General features: G+C 25.3%; 1 protein-coding gene across 1 annotated transcript; it reads right to left on the bottom strand.

Moving 5' to 3' along the window:
• Nucleotides 1-10,289: 10,289 nt before the first annotated feature.
• On the bottom strand, nucleotides 10,290-11,462 carry SAPIO_CDS8736 (uncharacterized protein; the record flags this gene model as incomplete). Its single annotated transcript, XM_016790311.1, has 4 exons — nucleotides 10,290-10,308; nucleotides 10,524-10,955; nucleotides 11,029-11,110; nucleotides 11,228-11,462. The coding sequence occupies 4 exons, from the start codon at nucleotides 11,460-11,462 to the stop codon at nucleotides 10,290-10,292; spliced, it is 768 nt and encodes a 255-aa protein (XP_016640057.1).
• Nucleotides 11,463-11,561: the final 99 nt, after the last annotated feature.

Here is an 11,561-nt window from a genome sequence, read left to right as displayed (position 1 = left end):
AATATTTATTTCTTATATATTTCTTTAAGATCTTAGTTTTATTATATAGGTAACTTCTTTAGTAACTAAGGGTATATTATTATATTACTGTCTTTGTAGGTTAGCTAGTTGTTATTATAGCTTTTTTATCTTTTTATATTATAATTATAGTTTTTTTTTTAGTTTAGTTATTTTTTCCTTACTATTAATTAAATCTTAGGCTAATTCTAGCTATCTATAGGTTTCTTTTTATAAGTTTTATTTAATTTATTTGATTTATCTTATTAAGTTTTTTAGTTTAAGGTTTTTTAGAGTTTATAAGTAGTAGGTCTACTACTTAGTAGTATTTTTTAGGTCTAGTAGGTATTATACTACCTTTTATTTAAGTTGTTTTAGGTTTAGCTCTCTTCTAGTTATTTTTAGGAATTACTAGAGTACTTTTTCTTCTAGGTTTTTAATAATTTCTTAGAAGATCTTCTTCTCTTCCTCTTTCTTAAGTATAGTATAATAACTGATTAGTAGGTTAGTAAACTATTTTTCTTATTTTTGGTTTATTTACTTAGACTTTTCTTAGGGCTTAGTTAATTTTTCTAATTTAGTAAGTCTGTCTTTATTAAAATCAATTTATTTATCTAGGTTATTAATTTATTACTAAAATTCTATTTATAAATCTTTACTATAAAGTATCTTTTCTAGCTAATTAATATAGTTTAAGGTATTAAAGATTACTTTTTGTTATCTTTAGTTTTGCTTTTATATATTGTAAATACTTTTTTCCTTTATATTTTATTATAAGTTAATATCTTAAAGGGTATAGTAGAGTTAGTTAATTTATCTTTATAAGTTAATTAAGTTACTTTTGATATCTATATTCTATTTAGCTTATATAGGGTTTTTTTTACTAATATTTCCTTTACTTTCTTTTTATATCTATTTTCCTTTTTCTATTACTTTAGCTTATTACTATTTTCTTTATTATTAGACTTATTATTTATAATCTTCCTATCTATTATTATAAAGTTAATATCTTATTAGTAATTCTAGTATATTCTTTTATATTTATATCTAGTCTTTTTCCTTTAAGCTTCCTAACTTAGTTTTAATTAGATTAAGTTATTTAATAGGTTTAATATATAAGGTTATTTCTCCCTTAGACTTTATAAGTTTTTTTATTTCTAGTTTATATATAGGCTATTATAGTAAATATAATATATAATAGTAATAATAATATATTTTATTAAAATATTATTTATAAAATAAGTTTCCTAGTATTAAAGTCTTATATTTTTTTAATAAGTCTTTTATTATCTCTTTAATATAGGTTTTAATCTTAAGGATTTTAGTAATTTCTTTCTATTTTATTATTTTAAAAACTTATAGTTTTTTTAGATATTATCCTATTCTATCTTTTTTACTTTAGTAGATAATATAACTATTATTATAATATATAGTTTATAATAGGGACTTATAATTAATTATATTAGCTTTAAACTATTATATCTTTCTTTTAGGTATAGGCTTCTAGTCCTTCTTTCCCTTATCTTGAGACTATATCTTATCTTTATTTTAATATTCTTATATTTAATATCTATACTTATTATATAGATAATACTTACTAATCTTATTTTCTAGTAATTTAAAAATAATTTCCTTATTATTAGCTCTAAGTTCTATAGGTTTTAAGTAGGTTCCTTATAATATATTACTATTACTTCTTTTCTATTTACTATTAATAGGAGTTTAAGATTTATAGGTTTTTATTATAATAATATAACTATACTTTTACTATTATTATTTATATAATTAGTTATTAATTTTAATAGCTTTTTCTATATATTTACTTAGTTAAATAGGCTTTTTTTCTTTATAAAGTTTATCTTTAATATTTTCTTTAAATTTATTATAAAAGTAAGTTATTAGGAACTTATCTTTTTAATTAAAATAAATAGTAATCTATTTAAATTTAATTATATATTTAGTAATAAATCTTTTCTAGCTTAACTTCTTAAGTTATTAAATTATAGTTTACTATTTATCTAGTTTTCTAAAAGCTTTTTTAAGAGCTTCTTTAAATATTTTATAGTTTTTAAAGATCTTAATAGTCTTAGTTCTTTATCTAATTTTATTATTTTCTAGATAATCTTAGAAAATTAATTTAAATTAAGTAAGTATATCCCTTATAAGATATTAAGTTATAGTAGTAACTTTATTAGCTTTAGTATAGAACTACTTATTATAATATTATAAAAAAGTTTTTATTTAAATTAGGAATTTTTATAGCTTTTATTAGTTTCCTCTATACTTTTTAGGTATAGTAATCTTAAGTTTAGGTATTATAGATATAATAAATATAAAAAAAATATTATTTCCTTTAATAACTATATTAATATTTAGTTATTAGATTATTTATTTAATCTAGATAAGTTATTATTTAATATATTATTAAATTACTTATTTTAAATTATTAAAATACTAATTAAGTTTTTTATTTTTTTTATATTAATAATCTATAAAGTCTTTAACTATCTTTATTTTAATAATCTATTTTTTAATTTTAATATATATTTCTTTAATAATAGTAATATAATTATAATTATTATTAAAGTCTTTATTAATTTCTATAGTAAGTATAATTACTTTATATATCTTAATTTTATTATCTAACTTAAAAGGAGTTTTCTCTTTTATAAATACTATAATTCCTAGATATTAGTATTATTTAATAGAATTACTTATTAAATAAAAGTAGTTAATATATTATAATTTTAATATTAGCTTATTAATAATATTAGGTAGATATAACTAGTAATAGGATTAAAGTAGTTATCTGTTAGTAGTAAAGTAAGGTAGTTAAATAGTATTTATAAGATATAGGTAAGAAGTATATATTTAAGTGTAGGGGTATAGTTGTATTTGAATTGACTACTAGAGAGTTTTAAAAGATAAACTAGATATATAGTAGAACTTATAGTTTATATAGATATTTCCCTTCTAAGCTCTCCCTAGATTACCTTAACTTACTATAATCTTATATAATCTAGATTACTTCTAGATTACTGTAAGTATAGGTGATCTGCTATTTTTATGACCTGGTGTATTTCTATAGTTTACCCTTTTCTGCTAGCTGTAACTGCCCAGCTGTTCTGTTTGGCTATGTGTGGCTATGATAATAATAATTTAAGTTAAAGATAAAGTTAAATTAAGTATATATTATATCTTACTTTTTTTCTTTATAGAAATTAAATAGGATAGACTAGCTTTTAGTAAAGCTATATAAAGCTAGTAAATATTAAAAAAGAAGGAGAGTAATTTAGAAGAATTTATTTAAGATCTTAGTAAATATATTATTTTTTTTCTTTTTTTTTCTTATAAAAATTTTTTTATATTAATTATTATTTTTTTTTTTAAAATTATAAAAGTTTTTAAAATATCTATTTTCTAAAAATATCTTAATAAAAATAAAATTAAAGTAAAAGAAGTTAAATTAAGTTAAAGAGGAGGAAGCTAAATTTAAATACTAAGATCTAGATTTAAATATTATTAATTAAGTTAAATATAAAACTATATTAATTATAATAAATTTATATATATTTACTTAAATATAATTAGCTTTAAAGATATAATTATAATAAATATAAAAAAAATATTATTTCCTTTAATAACTATATTAATATTTAGTTATTAGATTATTTATTTAATCTAGATAAGTTATTATTTAATATATTATTAAATTACTTATTTTAAATTATTAAAATACTAATTAAGTTTTTTATTTTTTTTATATTAATAATCTATAAAGTCTTTAACTATCTTTATTTTAATAATCTATTTTTTAATTTTAATATATATTTCTTTAATAATAGTAATATAATTATAATTATTATTAAAGTCTTTATTAATTTCTATAGTAAGTATAATTACTTTATATATCTTAATTTTATTATCTAACTTAAAAGGAGTTTTCTCTTTTATAAATACTATAATTCCTAGATATTAGTATTATTTAATAGAATTACTTATTAAATAAAAGTAGTTAATATATTATAATTTTAATATTAGCTTATTAATAATATTAGGTAGATATAACTAGTAATAGGATTAAAGTAGTTATCTGTTAGTAGTAAAGTAAGGTAGTTAAATAGTATTTATAAGATATAGGTAAGAAGTATATATTTAAGTGTAGGGGTATAGTTGTATTTGAATTGACTACTAGAGAGTTTTAAAAGATAAACTAGATATATAGTAGAACTTATAGTTTATATAGATATTTCCCTTCTAAGCTCTCCCTAGATTACCTTAACTTACTATAATCTTATATAATCTAGATTACTTCTAGATTACTGTAAGTATAGGTGATCTGCTATTTTTATGACCTGGTGTATTTCTATAGTTTACCCTTTTCTGCTAGCTGTAACTGCCCAGCTGTTCTGTTTGGCTATGTGTGGCTATGATAATAATAATTTAAGTTAAAGATAAAGTTAAATTAAGTATATATTATATCTTACTTTTTTTCTTTATAGAAATTAAATAGGATAGACTAGCTTTTAGTAAAGCTATATAAAGCTAGTAAATATTAAAAAAGAAGGAGAGTAATTTAGAAGAATTTATTTAAGATCTTAGTAAATATATTATTTTTTTTCTTTTTTTTTCTTATAAAAATTTTTTTATATTAATTATTATTTTTTTTTTTAAAATTATAAAAGTTTTTAAAATATCTATTTTCTAAAAATATCTTAATAAAAATAAAATTAAAGTAAAAGAAGTTAAATTAAGTTAAAGAGGAGGAAGCTAAATTTAAATACTAAGATCTAGATTTAAATATTATTAATTAAGTTAAATATAAAACTATATTAATTATAATAAATTTATATATATTTACTTAAATATAATTAGCTTAAAGTTATAATTTAAATAGTATAGTAACTTAAAAATATATATAGAAAGAGAATTAAACTAATTTTAAAATATCTTTTTTAAATTATTTAAACTTAAAATATCTTAATCTAAATAATTAATATTAAGTTCTTTTTTTTCTAATACTTATTTAATTTAAATAATTCTATTAATTAAGTTCTCTAATTTATTTAAAACTAATATATCTTAATCTATTTTATATTAGTATAATCTATTTTATAAAAATTAATATATAGTAAAGAAAAGATAATCTTCTTTATAAATAAGAAGCTTTATATCTTTAAAATATTTTAATATTAATTTATAAACTTCTATTATTAGTCTAAGTAAATATATATTAAGATTATATAAATCTAATTTTACTATCTTTTATAAAGCTTAAAGTTAATTAATATTTAATATAATATTATAATTAGATATATAAGACTAGTTAAAAAAGTAATAAAGTATCTATAATTATTTTAAAATAATATATAGTTAGTTTTTCTATATTTAGATATAGTAATAGTTTTAAATTTAAATAAATCTAATAAATTCTTCTTAAATAATAGAAATATAGAGGTAATATAAAGTAATTTAGTTAATCTTACTTAATAAGTTAAAGAAGTTTTCTAATATAAGCTATATAAAGTATTTCTATTTTATAAATATCTAAAATAATATTTTATAAAGAAGTTTACTTACTTACTAAAAATAAGATTAAGTTTAAGAAAGCTAGTTTTACTAGCTTTTAATTTTAATATTATAAATATTTTTATTTTAAAGCTAGTAATCTTAAAACTTAATTAAAATAAAATTATTTATTTTTAAATCTACTTTTATTTAATCTTAAAATAAAAAGAAATAGATAATAGTAATAAAATTTAGTTTAATATTATAATATAAATAAATTAATATAGGAATAATTTAGTATTATATAATTATTTTAATATATTATTTAAATATACTTTATTATATATAAACTAAGATCTTAATATAAAACTAAATAATATATTAAAAATAAATATTAATATAAATATAGATTTTTATTTTATATAGTATTAGTTTATTATATATATTAAAAGATTAGATAAAGTTTAATTTAGTATAAGTATAATTTAATTATTTATAGTATAATTTATTTAATCTTATTTAAATTATTTTAAAATAGATATTATAATAGATAGAATAAAGTAAATTTTAATTAATAATATATTATTTTTATTAAAATTATATATAAAGATAATTTTTTCTAAAATTTTTAATTAAACTACTTTTTTCTATTTAATTAAAAAATACTAATTTTATATATTTTTAAATAATCTTATCTTATTTTAGTATAAGCTAATAATAAAAGCTTATTTCTTTATAAATATTAATAAACTAAGATTTTAAAATTATATATCTTTTATATAGAAGTATTTAGAATAGTATTAGTTTTTATAGTCTTTAATAAAATAATTCCTAGATAAGTAAATAGAGAGAGTTTAAGATCTTTATAAAATTATATTCTTATATAAAATTTTATAATTATAATTACTAATATAAAGTTATTTTTATATAAAAAATATTATATTTAATTAAAAGTTATTAAAATATTTCTTTTTAAAGTTTTTTTTTAAAGATCTATTTTTTAATATTTAAATATAAATATTTAAAATTAATTATTAGGTAAACTATATTAATTATAATTATTTAAAATTAAGAAGTAAAAAAGAAAAAAAAAAATAAAAGTAAATAGATTTTATTAAATTCTAATATCTAAAATATTAAAATAAATTTTAATTTACTTTATATAAACTAGTATATTTTTATTTATATTTTTTTAATATAGATTTTTTATATATAAACTAGTATATTTCTATTTATATTTCCTTTTAATTAAATCTTTTAATTTTAAAGAAAAAAAAAACTTTTTTTTTATATTAAAGTAAGTTTAATTAAACTTACTTTATATTAGTTAAATTAATATTAATATTATCTTCTTTATCTTAGTTTTAAGCTCTAATAGGAGTAATTAAAGTAGACTTAGCTATCTCTATCTAAGAATTAATCTTATTAGTAATTTATATAAATATAGTTACTAGAGCTTATAACTAAATAGCTAAGATTATTAAACTTAGATTTATAAAAGTATTTTTAATTAAAGCTAAGATTATTTAGCTAATTTTAATAGGTATCTTTAATAGCTTCTTTTAATATTTACTAGAAGTTAAATTAATAGTATCTAATTTATTAAAATTTAATATAAATAATAATAAAAGGAATTAAATATACTATCTTACTTATATCTTTACTTAAGTTTAAGTAAATAGCTAGCTATCTAGTAGATATAATATATATAAGCTTAGCTAAATTTAACTTAAACTATATAATATAGGAACTTTCCTTAAGCTTTTAAGTATTTATTATATAGCTTTATTATAATTTAGTTAAATATATAGATAGTTATTATATCTATATATAATAGTTAATTATAGTTATTATAGTTAATAAGTAATTTTATATAAATTTAAATATTATTATTAAAATAGTTAAGCTTTTTTTAAATAATTAGAAGTTACTTAAATTTCTATTAAATAGATTAGTAATAGTCTATTTAGCTTAGAATTAAGTAAAAATATATAGACTTTTTTTTAAAGAGTAAGAATTAAAATATTTCTATTTTAAATTAATTTTATTTAAATTAAAGCTTAAGTTATATATTTTAAAATACTATTTTTAAATTCTTTAGAGCCCTTTTAAATAAATAGAAGTAGTTTTCTATTAAAAGTAAAAGGAGTAACTAGGTTTTTAGCTAATTTATAAGCTTTAGAATAAGAGGGTATTATTATACTTAAAACTAAGTAAAATTATTTAAAATTATTAAATAATATTAGAAACTATTATTAGAGTTTAAAAGGACTTAGCTAAAATTAAGTAATTAGGTAACCTATAAGTAAGATAAGGAATAATAAAGGAGGGAAAAAAAAAAAGAGGAAGAAGAAGAAAAGGATTTTTAAAGATGTAAAAAAAAAGGTGCCTATTAGTAAATAGCTTTTTCTATTACTATTTCCTTCTATTATTTTACTAGTTATACCTGCCTGTTGTTATTCTTGAAATATTGTGAACTTTGTGCTTTCCTTAAGAAGTTCTATTTCTTGAAATGAGAAGTTGCGCCTTCCAAGCTTGAGGTGCAAAGTTCAGTTATAGAAATATTATTTTACCGAAGTACTTCTAATATTTCTTATTACTTAAGGAAACTGTATGGGTTGGGGTAGTTCTAGTAAAAATTCGAGGGGTCGAGGTCGAAAAATTTCAAAAGTTACAAATTCGCTACAGGCTTCCGTAGTCGGGCACTACCCACCCGAACTTGGGCTGTGGTGAGGACTAAGTTGGGTAATTAAAACCACATGACCGCTAGAGACCAACCTGCTGTGGTGTCAGACGAGGCCCGTTAATCTTTGTTCTGTCTCGGTGGGGTTCCTGCAGTCTCTGGGACCACCTGGGCTCACCTGGGCTCACCTGTAGCCACCCTGAGGTTACGGTCTCTGTATAATCGCTTCGTGCCACCAGCCTCTGCTCTGCTGAATACTCTGACTTTCGTATACTTCCCTCGCAAATTTGAACGCGACCAAGAGCTGCTTCCTTTTTGGCTTAAGTTTCTCAACCCCACCCCCTCTCCTCCTTGTGCTCAACATGACTTCTTCTGAGCGTAACGGCCGGGCCCCGTGGCACGACCTGATCAGTATTGATCTCGTTCAAGCCTCAGGCTACCAATTCACCATCGGCACAGTCGATCATGATGCTCAAGGTCGCCCTGTACCGCGTGTACGGATTTGTGGCTGTCGTGGCTTCTTTCCGGAACTGGAGCTCCACCCGAACGGCCAAGAAGATATGAACCAGCAGGTAGAAGACGGTGGAAATCCATCTGTCTACGAAAGTGACATGTTGGTATTTACAACTGATGTTCGGATGGAGAAGCTGGGTCAGCTTGACTCGTCCGGGCATGCCATTGAGGCGATGTTCTGGTTCAAGGAACTCATGGCACAATGGAGAGTAAGGGGAAGAGCGTTCGCAGTAGGAAACCCTCTTGGTGATCGTAACGATGAAGAGAAGGCCTCCCGGGAAGCAATCAGTCATGGCCTACGAGTGAAAGAGAACCTTGACACCGACATTCGAAAATGGACCTGGGAAAGGGCGGTCACCAAATATTTTGCAAATCATTCACCAATGATGCGGGGTAAGTCGCTTTTTCCTTCAGGAACAGCTCGCTCCTTCTAGTTTCTAACCCCGGTGTTGTCCCTACATCTGCTATGGTTACACTTCTATGATCTTTTGTGCCTTCCTGCAATGGTATTGTAACCCTCACAAGTCCTATTTCTGCCTTGTTGTCGCCAATTCCCATTATCCTGCAGACACTATTCTGTTTGTTTTCTTCCTTCCTATCACTGCTTCAACTAATCTAAAAGATCAAGGTTCGTTCAAAAACCCACCACCTGGTCGACCTAGGTCCCAAATACCTAGTAACCCGGATTGGAGGCTCGGGCAGAAGGTCACAGATATCCATGACCCTGTTTCGCGCGCAAACTTTAGGGTTGTTGTCATTCAACCCGAGGAAGTGGAACGCCTGGATCTCTCTAACCCCGACAATGCCCGGAGATGGAAGTGGACATTAGAGGATACTACCTACGAGGGCCAATCTGCGAAGCAGTGGATAGAAACCGAAATATGGCCATGATTAATGTATTTTCAATAGATGAATTCAATAAGTACACTGGCCACTAAACCGACGTTTTCGCTTCTCTTGCATTTGGGCCCTCCCTGCATAATTACTCCCTATTCTAATTAAGTTGGACCCCCCAGTTGTCGCCACTTAATCTTCCGAATGTAACACAGACCCGTTCGCCCTCGATTGCCACACACTCTAGACGAGGTCTCGACTAGAAGGCCAATTAGCTCAGGGAGCTTTGGGTCGAGCTATTAGAGCGCCCCGCGACAGTGTTCTTATATAAAATATCAATGTGTTAACTAGTTACGGAGTTACATTAATAAGTAGTAACGAGTATGCGGAATCTTCGAGATTCGGCATTTTGGCCTTCTTGATCCAGTAATAGAGCCCGCCTTGCTAGGTCTATAATACAATATTTGATTCTAGGTAGCGAGTACTAAGGTGTACAACATGACTCCATGAGAGAATGCAAATGGGGCCTGGAGCAGAAATTTTTGACTATGGGAGTAAAACTATGCTGTAGATGCGTGTGATTGAGGTTGCATGTTAGAACGTGACATATTCCACCGTTTATTCAGCCCTACATCATAAAAGGCAAAGTAATAAATGCATACAGCAACTCAAGTCCCCTGATATAATGCTATATAGATTTCAGAAGGTTCCAGCCACGCGATAAAACAAAATCTAAATTAAAAGGTTGTTTGAGTCACCCGCTATGTTCTAGCCTGTCCACCATCAGTTAACAACAATGCACAGTTACAGATCTTTACGTCTCAAATTTCAGGTAAGACAAGACAAACATAAATAGATAGACCTCTGAAATGACCCAAGGAAAGCTTCTTCTGACCCAGATCTGCCCCATTCATAGGATTTAAGCCAGATATTTAGCAAACCAAGCCACCATCTGATTCTCGGCCTTATCAGCCATGCCTTGTTTGACGGATCAAACCGGACAGCGAAGCCATGTTTCGCATCAGGAATAACCACCACTTCAGTAGGAACATCTTTCAGATCATCTAAAGCCGCAATCATCTTGTCCACCTCTTGCTTGGGAAGGGCAAAGTCGACATCGCCAACTGAAACACTATACGGGAGCTTGATCCTTTCCATGTCGGGCGGAATTTCGAGCGCACTCGGATGAGCTGTGAAGGCTGCATCGATAAGTGTCTTTCCGTTATCTGCAGTGTCGCCATGGGCGAGTTTTGTTGCTGCGTATCCACCCCAGCAGAAGCCTATGAAGCCTACTTTCATATCTTTTGCCTCGTTACATCGGAAGTCGTTTAGCCATCTCTTCATGGTGATTAAACACTTGGGGGGCGAATTCTTAAGGTGGTTCGGGATCAATGCGTAGGCGCATTGGACGCACTGCCACCTATATCGAGGAGGTTAATTCTCACTTCAACGTACAGATTATGGCGATCAAACAGGTTTATGGGACCACCTACGGTTTCCGTAACCAAGCGGCGAAACCCTTCTCATCCAGAAGAGAAGCCATGACTGGGGCAATCCACTGAGGAGCTCCATCACCTGTAGATGAGCGTAGAAGGTTAGCTCTCTTTAGAAATAGATATCTTACCATTCAAAGATTTCCGTTTTCTATGTTGATATGCTCGCTTCTCAACCGCCAAGATGCTGGGGACTCACCGGTCATGAAGTTTGGCACGTAGACTTGACACCCTGTACGACGCGCATATTGATCCGCATTCAACCGTGTGTGGTTCGTCGTCCAACCAAAGACATCCGGAGCGATAACAATGTAGGCCCTAGGTGTAGGATCCGTAGGTGCTGCGACGTATGTCGGTAACCCGTGGACCTCAAGTATTTTCCCTTGAGGTGTCCCTTCCCGAAGGTGTCCACTGAAGCAGTCTGGGCAGGACATCGTGCTCTGCACACTAGTATGCCACCCACAAAACAGTGATCTTGCCTTAATGCTTTTTAAAAGCTATTTTCTCTACCGGCGCTCCCGGCATGTGAAGGT

This window comes from Scedosporium apiospermum (assembly GCF_000732125.1).
Source record: "Scedosporium apiospermum strain IHEM 14462 chromosome Unknown SEQ_SAPIO_0124, whole genome shotgun sequence".
Taxonomy (NCBI): Eukaryota; Fungi; Ascomycota; class Sordariomycetes; order Microascales; family Microascaceae; genus Scedosporium; species Scedosporium apiospermum.
The sequence above is the reverse complement of the archived record's forward strand: the minus strand, read 5'-3'. Positions and strand labels throughout refer to the sequence as shown.